Here is an 18,686-nt window from a genome sequence, read left to right on the forward strand (position 1 = left end):
TCCAGGACTGCTGGCTCCCAACGGCTCACCTACCTTCCTGCCTGCCTACCTGATTGCCCCTAATTGCTTCTGTCTGCCAACCTGATCACCCCTAACCACTCCCCTGACAGTCTGATTGACGCCTAATTGCTCCCCTGCCGACCTGATTGCCCCTAACTGCCCTCCCCTGCAGGCCTGGTCTCCCCCAACTGCCCTCCCTTTCAGGCCTGGTCCCTCCCAATTTCCCTCCCTTGCTGGCTATCTTGTGGTGGCCATCTTGTAACCACATGGAGGCATCCATCTTTGACCACATGGGGGCAGCTATCTTGTGTGTTCCAGTGATGGTCAATTTGCATATTACCTTTTTATAGGATTGTTATATAGGATAATATTCCATGTATAATATACCACATTGTGTATCCATTCATCACTTCATAGACATTTGGGTTGTTTCCATTATTTTTGGAGGCTTGGATGAATAATGCTGCTATGAACATTTATGTATAAGATGTTTTGTGGAGACATGTTCTCTTTTCTCTTGACTAGATAACTCAGAGTGGAATTTCTGGGTCAAGTGGTACCTCTATATTTAATTTTTTGGAGAATTTTTAAACAAATTATTTTGCAAAGTCTTTGCACCAAGTTAGACCCTACCCAAAATTTATGAGAGCTCCAAATTGTCTAATGTTTAGGACAAATTCTCACAGACCTTCTACTAATTTTCTGGTTTCTGATTATTATATCCATCCTGGTGAATTTGAAATAGTCTCTTTTTGTTTGTTATTCCTCAACTGAGATTATTTTTTCCCATTGATTTTTAGAGAGAGTGGAATGGAGGGGGAGAGACAGAGAGAAAAACATTGATGTGAGAGAGACACATCAATTGGTTACCTCCCACATGTGCCTGGACCAGGGCCAGGGATCAAGCCTCCAATCGAGGTACGTGCCCTTGGCCAGAATCAAACCCATGACCCTTCAGTCCATGGACCAATGCTCTAACCGCTGAGTAAACTGGCAAGGGCTGAAGTTTTCTTGATTTGCATTTCCCTAATTATTAGTGATGTTGAGCATCTTTTCATTTGCTTACTGGCCACTCTGTGTCTTCTTAGAAATAATGTGTATTTAAATTCTTGATCCAGTTTTTAATTTGGTTATATGTTTTTTAATTCTATGATTGTGAAAATTATTTAAATATTCTGTATTCAAGGTTCTTATCAGATAACCTGGTTTGCAAATATTTCCTCCCATTATATGGCTTGTCTTTTTGCTTTCTTGGTGGTGTCCTCCCATCACCATGTATTTGACCCCCTTTATCCTTTTCATCCTCCCCCACCCACCTTCCCTCTGGTAACCACAATACTGCTTTCTGTATCTATAAATTTATTTGTTCCTTTGTTGCTTTTTATTTTATGTCCCACATTTGAGTAAACTCATATGGTTCTTCTCCTTTTCCTTCTGACTTAATATTATTTTTTTAATATTTTTTATTTCAGAGAGGAAGGGAGAGGGAGAAAGAAATAGAAACATCAGTGATGAGAGAGAATCATTGATCAGTTACCTCCTGCATGCCTCCTCTGGAGGATTGAGCCCATAATCTGGGCATGTGCCCTGGACTGGGAATTGAACCATGACTTCCTGGTTCATAGGTTAATGCTCAACCACTGAGCCACACTGGCAAATCTGTATGTCTTCTAGGGAAAGTTAAATATTTTACCCTTTGATCAGGTCCCTCTGCCCATTTTAGTTGTATTGACTTTTGAACTGTTAATGGTTTCTTACTGTACAGAAGCTTTTTAGTTTGATACAACCCATTCATTTGTTTTTATTTTTACTTACCTTGCCTTGGGGTCAAGTTCATAAAGTCCTCTCTGAGACCAGGGTCTATATGCTTAGTACCTATGTTTTCTGCTATGTGATTTACTTATTTATTTGTTTGTTTATTTATTTATTTACTAGAGGCCGGTGCACAAAATTCGTGCACGGGAACGGGGGTGTCCCTCAGCCCAACCTGCACCCTCTCCAATCTGGAGCTTCTTGAGGGATGTCCGACTGGCAGTTGGACATCTTTTTCACAATCTAGGACTATTGGCTCCCAACTACTCGCCTGCCTACCTTCCTGATTGTCCCTAACTACTCCCTTGCCAGCCTGATCGGCACCTCATTATTCCCCTGCCAGCCCGATAGTCCCCAGCTGCCCTACCCTGAACCCCGGTCACCCCCAAATGCCCTCCTTTGCATATTCCCTCTTTATTAGATAGGGTTTTTTTCTTTAGCATATTAGACAGTCTTAAATGGTTTGGCTCAGTGGATGGAGCATTGGCTTGCAGACTCAAAGGTCCCAGGTTCCATTCCCGTCAAGGGCATGTACCTTGGTTGGGGGCACATACCCAGTGGGGAGAGTGCAAGAGGCAGCTGATCAATGTTTCTTTCTCATAGATGTTTCTAGCTCTCTATCCCTTTCCCTTCCTCTCTGTAAAAAATCAATAAAATATATGTTTTAAAAAGACATTTAAAATTCTTCCATATCTGCCTGGCTAGTGTGTCTCAATGGTTGAATCCCCAGGCTGCCACCACTAGAAGTGGATCACTCCCTGGCCAGGCTGAGAGCCCAGCCCTGGCTGCTGCCACTGACCCAAAGATCGCGTGGTGGGGGTGCGCAGCCCTGTCAGCCTGAGACCCCAGCCCAAGCTGCAGCCACTGACCAGGATCACACTGGGTACTGGCACCTCCCAGCCGGACACCCCAGGCTGTCACCACTGGGCAGGGGTCATTGTGGGGGGGACAGGTGCCTCCCAGCTAGACACCCTAACTGTCGCCGCTGGGCGGACTTGGGGACTTCGGCAGGGCAAAAAGGACTGGTCGCCGCCATCTTGCAGCTATGGGCGAAGCCATTTTTGTCGCGGAGTGATGGTTAATTTGCATATTACTCTTTTATTACATAGGATTGTTATTCTCACCTGATGATATTTTTTCTATTGATTATTAGAGAGGGAGAGGGAAGGAGAGGTAGAGACAAAGAGAAACACCAATATGAGTGAGAGACATCGATTGGTTGCCTCCTGCATACCCTGACCAGGGCTGGGAGCCTGCAACCGAGGTACATGCCCTTGACTAGAATTGAACCTGGGACCCTTCGGTCAATTCTATCCACTGAGCCAAACTAGCTAGAGCTCTGCTATCTATTTTATTGTTTAATGTCTTGTATTTAGGTCTTTAATCCATTTTGAGTTCATTTTTGTGTATGGTGTCAGATAGCAGTCTAGATTTTATTTTTTTGCATGTGGCTTTCTAAACACAGTTTATCGAAGAGGCTTTTCTTTGTCTTGTGTGTTTTTGGCTCCTTTGTCAAAAATTAGTTGCCTTGTATGTGGGTCTGTTTCTGGACTCTCAATTCTATTCCACTGGGCTGTATGTCTGTTTTTCTATCAATACCATTCTGTTTTGATTATTGCAGCTTTGTATTACAAAACATTTCTTTTTTTAACATCTCCATTTTCAATATTTCTTTAGGAAAGGATTTGAAGATGATCGAATTGAAGCTTTACTTCATAAAATTGAAATACAAATGAAGCATCAGTCTGTCAGCTTTGGACTCGCCCTGACCTCTGTGTGTAATTTCTCAGTCTTTTCCTGTTTTTCCTTTTCTCATACTTTTGGAATTAGTGGTTCTTAAAAATACTGTATAATTGCATTTCCTAGCAACTTTCCCATGAACCTTGAAAGTTATGCGATTTTACATCTGATAATAACTTTACTTTTAATTTAGTTTGTCTTTTTACTATGTTCCTCAATTGGCTTTTTTTTTTTTTTTTTTGTATTTTACAATATATTTATATGTAAAATAGATTTACACAGACCACTTTAAAGGAATTTATCTGTATAAAAGGCTAATATGCTAAGTGTCCCTCCTTCCATCTGGATAATGACATTAAGTAGCAATACCTGACTTCTCTCCCTAGCAACAACTAGCCTCCTTGCAGTTTCTTAAGCCCAAGAACATGGCTTGCTTTATAGCCAGATGGAAACACTTTACACTGTAACCAAATGTCTGTGAAGCATTTTCCCGTGCCTCGTCTCATTTGATCCTCACAGAAGTCCAGGAGTGTATAGATGGGAGACTCTGTAGAATCCTATTTTCTTTAGCCGGGTAATGGAGATTTAGAAAGCTTAGAAACTTGACCTGACTGAAAAGAAGTAAAAAATGGTGGACCTTGAAAATGACTTCAGGTTTTCTCACTGCACAGAATATAGTCAAACTCTGCTGCAGTTAAATATTTTACCCTTTGTTCTCCGTGTGATCTTGCTTTGTGTTGATATTTACTGCTGTGTTGCTGACCATTACCTGAAAGAGAAGCTTCACTGGGCTGGAAAAAGTTTAGCTACATCAGAAAGCAGGTCTAATTAAGAAAGTTTATTCTATATCTATAAAAGGCTAAATTGACTCATGCATGCATGATACATATAAAACTCTCCCTGGCACTGAAGCCAATCGCATGTGTGTGCTTCCATCTGTCATTATCAATCATGAATTTGGTTGACACTTTCTATTATAAAGAAAGGGCAAATAGCAATATTAAAATATTTATTCTAATCAATTTCCTTTCAACATGCATGAATTCATGCACCAGGCCATTAGTTGATAATAATTGTTGATCTGTTGGTATTTATATTTTCTAAAAGTAATTTTAAACCTGCGCTTTTTTTTTATTTTATTTTATTAGGGCCAAAAATGTTTAAAATTAATTTTTTTCTCATTTTAAAGAATAGCTTAATTTTCATTATAATTAGTCATCTGTGGTATTTCTTAAATATAGAAACAGATTTTAATAAAATGGCCTGCCTTTGATGTTTGCTGAGCTGATGTGGAGGTCACTGTGTAATGTGCTTTGTGCATTTAAACCTCTGCTCCAGTACATAGCTTCCTGCTGGAACCACGATGGGGACCCTGTGGAGCTCCTGAAGCTGGGGAGTCAGGTGGCTCAGTTCAGGCAGTGCCTAAAGGACAATCCAAAGTTTCTGCAAGAAAAAGTGAGACAATATTTTAAGGTAAGAAAATTAGAGAATTTAAGTCATAATTTTAAAGTTGAATTTTATAATGAAAGGAACATTGAGGATATAATCTATATTATATAAATCAACTTCTGTTAATAAGTAAGTGACATGATTTCTTTCTTATTAATTAAAAATTTAAATGCTCATATTAACTTAAAAACTCGGTTTTCCAGATTCAGATGTGATTTGACTATGTGTTAGTTTTTTATGTATGAGTATTTGTATGTGTATGTATTAACAAAACCTCTGCACATATTTTTGTTATGTTTTGTTAATAGACCATACAGAATTTGAGAACAAGTCACCTACATGCGTGAATATCTGGTTATTTTTATAAAGGATTCTTTTGTTGCTTGCTCCTGTTTTTGTAGATTTCTGGGCATTTCTACTTGTAGTAAATTCCCTGGTAGATAGCTGTCAGTATGGTAGAACTTCTAATGAAAACCTGACCATGGTGGGGTCTGTTATGAAGGCTGACTGCTGTACTCAGTACTACTGTTTTGGTCATGGGGCATGATTTGGTCATTTGACCATAGATCTCTCTGACTTATTATAATTTGTTTTGCATAAAATTTTTGTTAATTCTTCCACCTCTGTAGTATTACATACACGAGCATTTTGTATGCTAGTGTTTTCAGTTGTTGAAATAAATAGGGAAAGCTCATTAAGTCATCTAACATTTTTACATTAAGTTGACATCTATTTTGTCTTCATAATCCTATCTAATAAAGAGGGAATATGCTAATTGACCCTTGTGCCATTGCAAAGAGGGCAGCGCCCAGATGCCTAGGGCTGGCCCGAGCTATAGGCAAGCCTTGGATGGCAGCTTCCCAGGGCCAACCGATGCTCAGGTAACCAGAGCTGGCCGAGGCTTATGCTCCTGGCAGTGGAAGCAGCAGAGGTGTGATGGGGCATCGCCTTCCCCTGATCACCAGGTCACCTCCCACACCTGAGGGCTCCCAGATTGTGAGAGGGGGCAGGCCGGGCTGAGGACCCCCCCACCCCCCAGTTTATAATATATTGAATGAAGATTCAGCCTTTGAGATTAATAGTATAATGAGTACTAGATAAAAATTGTTTTTTATATTGTCTTCAATGAAGACTAAAGTCAAAAATTTATATTAGAAAGTATAAACAGATGTAAAGAAAATGTTGAGTACTGATATGATCATAACAATAATCATACTAATAATATCAATAGCATATATGAATTACGTAGTTTCTACAAAGCTGGTATGATTGCAAGAATTTTATCTGGCTCACTCACTTTCTCCAAGACAACCTTTGGGTGGTGCTGTCCTCACTATTTGAAATGGAAGGTGGCATACAGGCAGAGAGGCTAGTTCAGCATGTCCGGCTTTAGTAACATCTTGTTTTCATTTGGCTCTTTTGTTGCTGTGGATGTTGTTGCAGAATAATCAGCATAAATTGACGTTATCAATGAAGCCAGATGACAAGTATTCCGAGAAACAAGCACAAATGGAAACAGAAAAACTGCAGCAAAAGGTCAGCGCTCTTTCCCTGGAGGACAAGCAGCAGATCTATGACAAAGGTCAGACTCTCAATTTTGTTCCTGGTCGTTCCTTAGCCTTTGCCCAACCCAGTAAACTTCTTACTCAGGATATAGTTGCAAGCAATTCTTATTTTGACCAACAGGTATTTGTTGGGCACCTGCGAAGTTCTGTATTGGGTGCTAAGGGTTCAGGCCTGATAGGGTGAATGCTGTTCTCAGCAAATCTACCCCCTGTCATTGGGCAGGAAAGGCAGGAGTGGTGGAAATGAGTCAGCTTTAGAAGGTGTATCAATTCACATATTTTGTAAGTACTTCTGTTTATCAGGTGCTGTAACATGCCCCGTCCTGTGTGTTGTGTTGTAGTGTGTAGTGAACTGCCACCCAGTACTGTGGACAGTGTGAGCAGTGAGATCAGAGGAGGTGGGTCTCGTCTCGTTGGGGAAGGCGTGAGCTATGGTGAAGTCACATTCTAGTCTGTGTGATGCATGTGCAGTGAAGACAAGTTGTAGAATTTTGTATAGCACCCAACATAATTACTGGGAATCCCAGTGGTCCTACTCTGGTTTACTTAGAAGATATGAAGTGTGTGTTCACACAAAACTGGAAATAACTCATATCTCCACCAACATGCTTTGTCCATAAAATGCAGTGCTCCTGGGTCATTAAGAGGAACACACTCATTATTGATGGATCTCAAAAGCCTTTGTTAAGGGAAATTAATTATCCAGGCACAAAGAATACCTACTGGTCAAGTTACATTTATATGAAACTAGAAATGGCAAAAGGACAGTGACAGAAGGCAGGTGAGACCTGAGTGGGGGCAGGAAATAGCCTGCAGTGAGACAAGAGGGCACTTTCTGGGTGCTGGAAATGTTCCGTATCATGATGTGGAGGTTCATTTGCCAAAACTTACTGAATTGTATCTTTTAAATTGTGAATTTCAACATGTGTAAATTATGTATTGATAAAGTCTTATTAAACTATACATGTAGTACTCACAGAAATACACCCCCCATTTTGATCAAGCTAAGTTTGAGGTGATTTAATCTAGTAAAGGCAAAATTAGTGTTAACATGCAACCTATTATTCTTTATCTCTGAATTCTTTACACATACAGCTATTTTAGACCTTTCCATAAATTTAACATGCTAATTGAGTAATAAACACAAACTTTTGTGAGTGCCAGTTGACAAGTTCCATCTTTCCTTTTTTTTGTTTTTGTTTTAATTGAGGTCGGTCTATTTGACATACTAATCTTGGTTGTGCAACAAAATTATTTGCTATATGTATGTATTATTATGATCACAGTAAATCTAGTTAACCTTTGCCCATCATACATATAGGTTTTTTTCTTGTGATGAGAACTTTTAAGATTTACTCAGTAACTTTCAAATATGCAATATAGTGTTACTAACTTTAGTCACCATGTTATACATTACATCTCCTGACTTATTTTATAACCAGAAGTTTGTACCTTTGACCCCTTTCACTTATTTTCCACCTCCCACCCCTACCTTTGGCAACCACCAATTTGTTTTCTGTATCTATGAGCTTGGTTTTCTTTGTTTCTGTATTTTTTATTCCACATATAACTGAGATCATATGGTATTTGTTTTTCTCTAACTCATTCATTTAGAATAATGCCCTCATTTCATTTGTGTTGTTACAAGTGAAAGGATTTCTTTTTTCCTTGTTTATGGGTGAATGATATCCAATTATGTATATGTACCATATTTTCACTAATAAATTTTTTAAATTTATTTTTCAATTACAGTTAAATCTATTAGTTTCAGGAGTCTAACAGAGTAGTTAGACATTTACATACCTTTCAAAGTGATATATCTAGTATCCACCAGTTATGACAGTATTATTGACTATATTTCTCACATCTTTATCTATTTGTCCATGGATAGACACATAGAATGCTGCAATGAACATAGGAGTGTATATCTCTTTTAGAATTAGTGTTTTTATTTTCTTCAAATGAATACCCAGAAGGGAATTGCTGGCTCATATGATAGTTCTGTTTTTAATTTTTGAGGAACCTCTATCCTATTTTCCATAGCAGCTCTACTAATTTACAATCCCACCAACGAACGGGGCACGAGATATCCTCATCAGCACTGATTATTTTCTAGGTTGTGTGTTTTTTTTTTAAATAGTAGTCATCCTAATGGATATAATATGGTATCTCACTGTGGTTTTGATTTGTAATTCCCTAATGATTAGAGATGTGGAGCATCTTTTCATTTCTCTATTGGCCATCTCATCTGTTCATACTCTTTTTGAAAAATGTCTATTCAAGTTCTTTGCCCATTTTTTGCTATTGAATTTTATGAATTCTTTATATTTTAGATGTAAAACTTAACAGATATATGATTTACAAATATTTTCTCCCATTCCATAGGTTGCTTTTTTATTTAGTTAATGGTTTTTTTGGCTGCACAGAAGGTTTTCAGTTTAATTCCCACCCATTTTTCATTGGACTTTTTGTTTTTTGTTTTTGCTATAAATAAGATTACATTAATTTCAGATATGCTCCATTATAATTTGACATCTTTGTACTCTATGTATTTGTGCTCACCAACAAATGTCTAGTTTCCATTCATTACAATGTATTTGACCCCTTACCCACTTCATCTTCTTCTCACACTCCTTTCCCTGGTAATCACTATTCTGTTGTCTGTGTCTATGAGTGTTTTTTTGTGGGATTTTTTTTTTTTTTTTTTTTTTTTTTTGTGTGTGTGTGTGTGTGTGTGTGTGAGAGAGAGAGAGAGAGAGAAAGAGAGAGAGAGAGAGAGAGAGAGAGAGTTTGTTGCTTTGTTTTATATTCCACATATGAGTAAAATCATATGGTTTTTGTTTTTCTCTGACTTATTTCGTTTTGCATACTGCTCTTCAATACGTCCATGCTGTCGTAAATGGCAATTAAATCAGTGAAGCCACAATGGAAAATAGTATGGAGGTTCCTTAAAAGATTAAGAATAAATCAATCGTGTGATGCAGCAGTCGTTTTCTGGGTATTTATCCAAAGAAAATGAAAGCACTAATTTGTAAAGACATATGCACCCTTATATTGAAAGCATCTACACTAATAAAAGAGAAACATGCAAATTAATCATCACTCTACTACACCCACAGCCAGTCAGGAGCAAGTATGCAAATTAGCCCAACCAAGATTGCAGCAGCCACAGAGCTGAAGCAAGCAAGAGACTTGGGTTGCCCTGGCAATGAAGCCAAGCTTCCCGCCTGCCCTGGCCTCTGCTCAAGGCTATAAAGTTTCAATTATTAAAGATAAATAAATCCCAGATACCTGCTTCCAGCTGGCCCTGGCCTCCTCTCAAGGCTACAAAGTTTCAATTGTAGAAGATAAATAAATCCCAGATACCTGCTTCCAGCCAACGCTGGCCTTTGCTCAAGGAGGCACTGGAAGAAAAGAAAGAAAAGAAAAAAAGGAAGGGCTGGGAGCCTGGATCGCTAGGGGACATGGCCAGCCTGAAAACAGCCCTCACCCCTTCACCCAGGCTGGCCACACCCCCATGGAGTTGAGGGTCCCTGCTGGGAGGCTTGGCCAGCCTGCAAATAGCCATCAGCCCCCTCACCCAGGCTGGCCAGGCACCCAATTCGGGACTCCCGCCCTGAAGGGGATGTGGCCAGCCTGAAAATAGCCCTTAGTCCCTCACCCCATCAGTGGGTGTCAGTTGGAGGTGATCATGACAGTGGGGGGAAGGGGGGGCAGTTTGAAATGAGCAGGCCATCAGAGGGGCAGTTGGGAGCGAGTACACTGGCATGGGGAATAGTTCGGGCGATCAGGCTGGCAGGGGTGGGCAGCTGGAGGTGAGCAGGCCGTCAGGCAGAGTGGTTAGGGGCGATCAGGCAAGCAGGCAGGCAGGTGAGCAGTTAGGAGCCAGCAGTCCTGGATTGCAAGAGGGATGTCCGACTGCAGGTTTAGGCTCAATCCCTGTAAACCAGCAGTAGGACATTCTTCGAGGGGTCCCAGATTGGAGAGGGTGCAGGCCGGGCTGAGGGACACCACCACCACCACCTCCCCGGAGTGCACGAATTTCATGCACTGGGCCTCTAGTTATTTATAATAGCCAAGATATGGAAACAAACATCTTCCATTTTTACTTAAGGCCATTTGTGCACGAGGTAATACATGCCTAAGCAACAGGACATACGCTTCCTGAGTGATCAGATTCCTCTCCTGGCTATGGAGGTGTATGCTGTTTTAAGGAAATAGTTATCCAGTCCACACCTGTCTGTGAGTGAATGGGTGCCTGTATTACAAAAGTGTGCTTTTATTTTACAGATCACTGCAGAGTTCATTAAGTAAGATAGTGCTAATGCATTTAATGGTTATTTCATCTCAGTAAGTCTTACATATGAACTTTCAGGATGAGGAACAAAGTACAGTCTAAAAATAAGCACCAAGGGAAAATGGGAATGGGAAATTATCTGACTTAAAACTCTAAATAACCTTCTAGTTTGAGGTGTCTATAATGTAACATATTAAATACTGTGAAGGGCTGTAGCCCCTGCCATTGGGAGGGAGTTCACCTGGGAGCAGACGAGACGATGCCAACAGTTTCTATGCATTCAGAAAGGAGGAGCAGATATTTCAGAGGACAAGGGAGGTGGGCCTTTGAACTGTTGCCAAGACTGCCAGGCAAAGAGGCAAAAGACTACCAGACCAAATGCACAGAAATAGAGAATGTCTGAGGGTCAGGGGGTTGGGTGACTTGGTTGATTAAGGTGGGGTGACAAACCAAGTGAGGAAGGCCTTGGATATCCAAGAGGTTTGAGTGTAAGGTACATAGAGCCACATCCCCATGGTGCTGTGGGAAGAGCTGGGGACTGGCCTGCGAGGGGAGGTGGGTCAGCCTGTGCTTGGACCTGGGACCCAACCCCAGCAGAGCCTGTAACAAGCTGTCCAGAAACCCTCCTCTGTCTCAGGAGCCAGTTTTGTGGTCACTGGCTCTCTGGGACCTTCAGGGAAGTGGACCTGGAGATCAGGGCAGCTCAGCGACAACAGGGGATCAGTTATCTTGTGACATGATGCAGTGTGTGTTTGACAGATTGTGCAGGCTGTTCCCACGTGCACTATTCTGCTCTGTCCTTGGTCATCACAGAGCCCTTTGGTTCCCTCTCCTGACAGACAGTGGTCTGTGCAGACTGTAGGGAAGTCTCCCCTCCAATCAGACCAGTGGTAGGCAGGCCTAGAGCATGTGCTTTAAGCATGTTTATAGTTGGGACAGTGAATTTGATGGGACAGTAGTTTTAAAGCCCTAAAAATGAGTTCAGTCTGTTGATCTAGCATAAAACCTGGGAGTCAGGATCTGTCTGAGCAAAGTCCCATCCCCACCAGCACAATTGTTGCTTTAGAGCAGCTATTTTCAACCCGTATGCCCACAAGAATTTTTAACACACGCATGCAGTACCTGTCTGTTTAGTCAGGGACACTGACCTTTTTTCCCTGAGGTTGTCAAATAAAGTGTGAATGAATTGAAATTATACCTATTTTTTAATCAGATGAGCAAACAATATAGTTTTTTGCATGCTGCACAATTTTAGTAACTAGTTTATGTGCATCATGAGATGAAAAAGGTTGAAAATCGCTGCTCTAGGTCATTGAGAGTGAGGATTAGGGAAGAGTCACCTGCTGTGCTTATGCTTCTGTGTCTGGTTCGCTTGGGACTGGCAGTGCTCACACCCCAGCACTCGGCATGGGTGGGTGTGAGTTAGTGACAGAGGAGATGAATTACAAAAGATCTTTCAGTTATTATTCTCCTAAATGTTCATACATTTTCTCCCCTTTTTCTCCCTAGGCTTAGAATTACAGACTCAGCAAAGCAAGGCTCAGGATGCCTCGTGTCTGCCGGCGCTGAAAGTGTCAGACATTGAGCCCAGAATTCCGTTCACTGAGCTGTCGGTGGCCCTGGCAGGTCAGTGAGCTGTGGCCTGCATGGTGCCCGGGCCATGTGAACCATGGGAGCACCCCGATGACTTTGTGGTCCTGCTCTCGATGCTTCCCTGGTGCTGCTACCACTCAGTGACCACAGACTTCTCTACCCAGGAGGGGCCTGTCCTTGCCTCCCAGTTGGGGTAGGGGGCTCTGTTCCCAGCCTCTGCAGTCAGGAGAGTGTGAGTGATGCTGCATTAGATGCAGCTCCTAAAGGGCTCAGGCAGCCTTTGAGCCCCTGCCATCACTCCCTCCACTCAGCCGGCCATCTAGGCAAGGGGACAGCCTAGTGTGGAGGGACGGGAAACTCCACACAGCGCCTTGTATCAAGGTGTGGGGAGCCAACAGGAGTTGCAGGCCGCTGGCATCTTGAGTTTCATCCTGGAGTATCCTCCCTGGTCTGTCAGTGGCTCTGGTTGGAAGCACAGAGGCCTCTCTGGAACAACTTTCCCTGTCGGAGTGGATAGTCAGCTTCCACATGGCAAGATGAGATTTCATTGCTCTGTCCTGAGGGAATTCTGATGGCAGCCTTGCACTTTGACTTGTCTCTGCCAGTGTAGGAGTGTAGAGCATGGTTGAGCGTCACGTTGACGTCTGTGAAGCATCTGTCACTGGCCCTTTGTTTGTAACAGGCCCTGTCCTGTTTACCACGTCTGACTTTTTGTGTGCATGTGCATACACAGGCAAAGGGGATTCTGTCTTCTAGAGCTGATCTAATCTCCCACAGTTTGTATTTATCAATGAAAGTCATTAAGTGATTATTAACAGAACTAGAGGCCCGATGCACGAAAATTTGTGCAAGAATGGGCCTTCCTTCCCCTGGCTGCCGACACTGCCTCCGCTCTGGCCGGAGCTGCCTTTCTGCCTTCCCATGCTGCCTAGAGGCCCAGAGCGGCTGGGGTGGTTCAGAACGCCTATGTCGTCACCATCATGATGATGCAAGGGTCCCACCCCACCCCAGGCTGCTCAGTGCCTGTGTATGCAAATGAACCTGCCATCTTTGCTGGGTTAATTTGCATACTCCTGATTGGCTGGTGGGCCTCTCAAAGGTATGGTCAATCAGCATGTTTCTCTTTTATTAGGTAGATTAGTGGGGACAGGTCAGTTACCAGTGAGTACCTTAGTTCCTCTGCTGGTTTAGGGCACTGTGCTAGGGATATAGAAATAGAACACAGAACGTCCCCCTGGGGGACTTGGGACTGGGGGTGCTGGGGCTTCACGGTGGGGCCATCAGGTCCTGGGGAGGGACTTGTTAGGATGAGAGGTATCTGGGCTGGGTGAAGGGTGGGGCTGTGTTGCAGGAATGACAGTCCACTCTGAGTAAAGAAGGTGAGACGCAGAAGCCAGTGGGGACCAGCTTGAATGGCATTTGTTGACCCGAAACAAGATGTTTCTCTCTCCTGATTCTTCAAAAAGCAAGGAGCACTTTAGTATTAAAGATGGTTTAAATTTTACCATATAAAAGTACAATAGGGAAATTTGTCTAAATTACAGCAAAAGAGTAGTATTTCTTTGCTAACATAAGTTTTAAACCTCCACCCTTAAAAAGCACTATCATTTTAAAAATGTTAAACAATGACTGCATGATTACAAGTGTAATGGTAAAAATAAGGACGTTAAATGCCTCTTTCTCCAGCTGGAGATGTCCCCGTGCAATACTGCGCCCAGCCCACCAATGGCGTGGTCTACTTCCGGGCCTTCTCCAGCCTCAACACCCTGCCCGAGGAGCTCCGGCCCTACGTGCCGCTCTTCTGCAGCGTCCTCACCAAGTAAGACACTCTTGCACCCTCAGCACGCGCTTGTGTATTTTATTGGTGGATATTCTCTGTGTTTGTTTCGATGAATTCAGTCTACTTAGTGAATCATTTTGTTTTTCATAATCCATAGCATTGTTACAATGTATAAAGGGTACAATATTTGTTGAGATTTTTCTTATGAAAATCATATTTCCTTAATAAAATATAGTACATTCAATATTTGTAAGCCTTGGGTAAAAGCAATATTTTCAAAATATCTATCTCAGCAACTAAGCTCTTTAAGACTGTTAAAAGAATGATGGTTTTGCATCAGAAAAATGTAAGTAATTAAGTCTGACACGTGGGCCTGGGATGTCCTTGGTTTTGTGGTCCTGTCGTTCTGGGTGAGCAGGTGCCTGAGCAGATTTGAGAGCACAGGCAGGCACAGAGCTGCTGTCTGTCGGTCCTGTGTCCCTGTTCCTCTGCTGGCTCTCGGAAGCCAAGGCAGGCAGGCTGAGCGGAAGGTGATGGGAGCTGGGTTCCCTTCCTACGATGCAGGTACATAGAGATTTCAAAGGGAAATCACAGCAGTAAACCACTGGGCCCTGTGTCCTGTATGCACAGGAGCTAAATGCACTGGGAGCATCCACCTGCAGAGTGACTGCACAGTTACCTGTCCTTTAAACAATATGGCTCCCACTCTGTCCGTTATGGCTGTGATCATTTTAGAAAAACCTCGCAGTGTCGCTTGGCTTAAATTACTCCTCTCATTAGGAACAGAAGTTAGAATGTTTCTACCAAAAGCAACATCAGTGTAGAGATGACTTCAGCTTTTCTTAAAAATGCAAAAAGGCTTAGTTTTAGATTTCACCCCCAGCACTACCAAATATTTGACCAGATAGTCTGGGTGGGATGTTTAGGAAGAACAGAGTAGGGAAGACACAGTAAGCATTTGAAAGCCTAACACTGGGAATGCAGCTTAGGATTTTACATTAGTGCTGGGCAGCGGCTGCCCGGGTGTCTGGTGAACTGGACAGTGCTGAGCGACCCCCTTAACGGGAGACCCGGTTTCTCCTGGGGAGAGGGCCCGTGACCACTCAGCCTGCGTGTACATTTGAGGTGTGAGAGGTTTGTACAGGTGTGGTTCTTGGTTTGAGCCAAGCTCCTACTTCAAGATGACGGGCCGAGCTCGCGTTGGTGATTTGGGAACTCCCTGCTGTTCACAGGCTGGGCTGCGGCGTCCTCGACTACAGGCAGCTGGCTCAGCAGATAGAGCTGAAGACGGGTGGGATGACCGTGTCTCCCTACGTGCTCCCTGATGACTCCCACCTGGACACCTATGAGCAGGTGACATTTGTGACATTTGCTCCTCCATCACAAGGTGTTTGGAGGTTGGTTTCTCTGGTGTCTATTTTTTTCCTTTAAATAATTTATTTTCTTTCCTGATTTAGGGAATATTTTTTTCATCTTTCTGCCTCGAGAGAAACCTACCAGACATGATGCACCTGTGGGGAGAGATATTTAACAGGTACCTTGACTTGCAGATATGTTAATGCTGGGGCCATATCACAGGTCTGGTCTGAAGGGTGCCGAAGGGAGGTTTTACTCTCTGGTGACTGGATTTCAGAACCTAATTCTACTTGTAATTCCTACGGACTAGTAAACTTCTGAGGATGTGTACATCGTCTGAAAACTTACACATTCTCCATGCTATTGAATGGGGATGGAGGGGCTCCAGAAACTTAGCATACTCTTCCTTGTCCATAGCCCATGCTTTGAGGAAGAAGAACACTTCAAAGTGTTGGTTAAGATGACTGCTCAAGAGCTGTCCAACGGGATCCCAGACTCGGGGCACCTCTATGCATCCATCAGAGCCAGCAAGACCCTGACCCCTGCGGGGGACCTGCAGGAGACCTTCAATGGGATGGACCAGGTGATTTGCTGAGCGGACCATTGGTTATTCTGGGTTAGCCAGATTTTGCAGCGCTAATAAAATTACCTGGTACTAAATTACTTACATCTCAGAAAAGCTAACTCTCTAACCAAATTTCATGGGGAACTACCCTCCTCTCTCTTCCCACCCCCCTCCCATTCCCACCCCTCCCCAAGGCAGGCAAGTGCATCTGGCACACAGTCACAGAGCCATGGTTCCCTTGTCGGGGCGTCCATCTGGTTTCCAGACTAGGGAGGAGTGTCTGGTCCCTGCTGTGCTCCAGGGGCTCCCTGCTCTGCTCGGGGTGTCTGCTCTATGTGCTGGTTCCTTTGGCTTAGGTGAGGTTGATGAAGAGAATCGCAGAAATGACAGACATCAGCCCCATCCTGAGAAAGCTCCCACGCATCAAGAAGCATTTATTAAACTGCAACAATATGAGGTAGGGGTTTGTGGTTTGTTCTGAGCAAAGATAGTAACGATGCACCCACTTTCATTGAGTATAGTGTGGAGATGCTCTTCAAGTGAAAGTGTAGGTTATAGAATTGATTCTAGACTTCAGTGTTCTAATTAAGAAATCATTTCACATAGGAAAATTTCATCCTAGAACTATGAAGTGGATTTACTACAAATATTTAGTAAATATTGCTCCCTAAAGTAAACAGCCCATGTTTGAGCCATCAGTGAGACCCAGTGCAGTTAGCTTGCTCAAGACCTGAGTAAAAATGCAAAGTTCTTGTGAGATTAGTTATTACACAATAGTTTAGGAAAATACCTAGCAGCAGACCCATCCACATACAGTTGGCCTGAAGCGTGAGCAGGATGTAAAAATGATTAGCATGTATTCTCAGTGACATGGATTTAGGTTAGGTTGTAGTTCTACTTGGAGAGTCCCAGTACCTTCCCCGTCAGTTTAGTGGAATCACCAGCAGGTTTTCCCCAACCATCTGGGTGGCAGGAGGGGAGCCTAAGATTGGGGAGTGGCCTTGACTGACTGCCAGTTTGGGGCCAGCACTGACACTTGTACCCATAGTGTCTTAGGCAACTTAACCACTTGGATATTCTGTTTCCTCCTCCATGAAACAATACTTTGCAGATTTATGGCAAAAAAGAAAAGAATGCATTGCAGTCAGTATCGAACCTGGAATATAGTTAATATTACTATAATGGTGTGTAATTTAACGGAAATAAATTTAGGATTCAGGGCCAAAAGAAGAAAAATACACTGTCAATTTACTGTATAGTTCATGTAACTCATAGTATTATCTGTGATTCTGTAGAATTTGGACGGGTTATATAAAAATATTTTTGAGAGAATAGGTCACAACTTACAATTTCCTACTTTATTGACCAGTTTACTTGACTTCTCTTCTAGACAGAAATTGCAGCTTTCAATCCATGACTGTGTAAGTGTGAAGGTGTTGGCAGGTTCAGGGAAACAATATTTACAGTCAGAAATGCTGTCTTTTCATCTTGACAACTATGTTAGCTGTAAGTCTAAGATAAGACAGGCTTTCTGATTACTTGAAAGCATTGTGGTAAAGTATCACACAGATATTTTCATATTTGGCTACTGTTTCTTTTTAATATTTTTTTTAGCATAATTTATACAAAAACAATATATTATCTCTTTTTCATTGTTATTTATACTAGATTGTAGTAAGAGTTTCCTGTTCATGCATGACTTTTTAAACAGATGTGCAGTGAATGCGACCCCACAGCAGCTATCTCAGACGGAACAAGCAGTGGGAGATTTCCTCAAGAGTGCGGGACGAAGTAAGAAGGAGCGGAAGCCGGTGCGGCCGCACGTGGTGGAGGTGAGAGCCCCTTCAGGGAAGGGCGGGTCCCAGACTGTCCTGTGTGCAGGTGCTGGCGTCTCCATTGCTGATGAGACCAGGTTGGGTGCAGCCCGGTGCTGACCCAGTTAGAAGTGAGTTCAAACCCTCTAATTTGGCCTTTGACCCTGTGCTCCTATTGTCCCTGGAGCGCTTTGGCACACTCTCCTGATGAGGCAGGACACTGGAGTCTGAGATCCGTTCTTGTAAGAACAGCCAAAAATGGTGCCCTGAGGCCCATTCCTCTGCAGCCAGGAGGCTTTCCCCTGACTCAGCAACGCACGATAGGGGTAGGAATCATGGCTAGTAAGCGCTAGGCAATGTATTAACTTCCAGAGTGCTCTAATCTCCTCACCTGAGTCAGTAGAGAAGCAGTACTCCTCACGCACGGGGCTGACAATGTGCACATTCTACAGAGGACGGACTTCTGCTTTCCCCTTTGTTATGGCCATGCGTCCCTCATCCCTGAATGGACCTGCCCCCCGCCTTCTCAGAGCCCCACCTGGAAGAGGTGTGGTGCCTCAGCTCCCAGACCATCTGAAAATCCATAGAAATCTATGTAGTTAAAACATTTAAAACGCCAAAGCAAATGCGCCCTAACACTTGTTATTAGCTCTGAATTTTCTGCAGTGTATCGTCTTAGCTATTTGAAGTGAGTTTAGGATTTTTCTCATTTCTC

General features: G+C 42.9%; 1 protein-coding gene across 1 annotated transcript in view; it reads left to right on the forward strand.

The window, feature by feature from the left end:
- PITRM1 (pitrilysin metallopeptidase 1) overlaps nt 1-18,686 on the forward strand; it is a 37,690-nt gene that overhangs the window by 15,154 nt on the left and 3,850 nt on the right. Inside the window, exons 11-20 of the mRNA XM_084897437.1 lie at nt 3,490-3,586; nt 4,891-5,025; nt 6,445-6,583; nt 12,373-12,489; nt 14,143-14,275; nt 15,469-15,589; nt 15,694-15,770; nt 16,010-16,175; nt 16,514-16,614; nt 17,869-17,989. Of these exons, the coding sequence (XP_084753563.1) occupies nt 3,490-3,586; nt 4,891-5,025; nt 6,445-6,583; nt 12,373-12,489; nt 14,143-14,275; nt 15,469-15,589; nt 15,694-15,770; nt 16,010-16,175; nt 16,514-16,614; nt 17,869-17,989 (1,207 nt within the window). The remainder of the gene's footprint in view (nt 1-3,489; nt 3,587-4,890; nt 5,026-6,444; nt 6,584-12,372; nt 12,490-14,142; nt 14,276-15,468; nt 15,590-15,693; nt 15,771-16,009; nt 16,176-16,513; nt 16,615-17,868; nt 17,990-18,686) is intronic.

This window comes from Pipistrellus hanaki, assembly GCF_964339955.1.
Source record: "Pipistrellus hanaki genome assembly, chromosome: 1".
Lineage (NCBI taxonomy): Eukaryota > Metazoa > Chordata > Mammalia > Chiroptera > Vespertilionidae > Pipistrellus > Pipistrellus hanaki.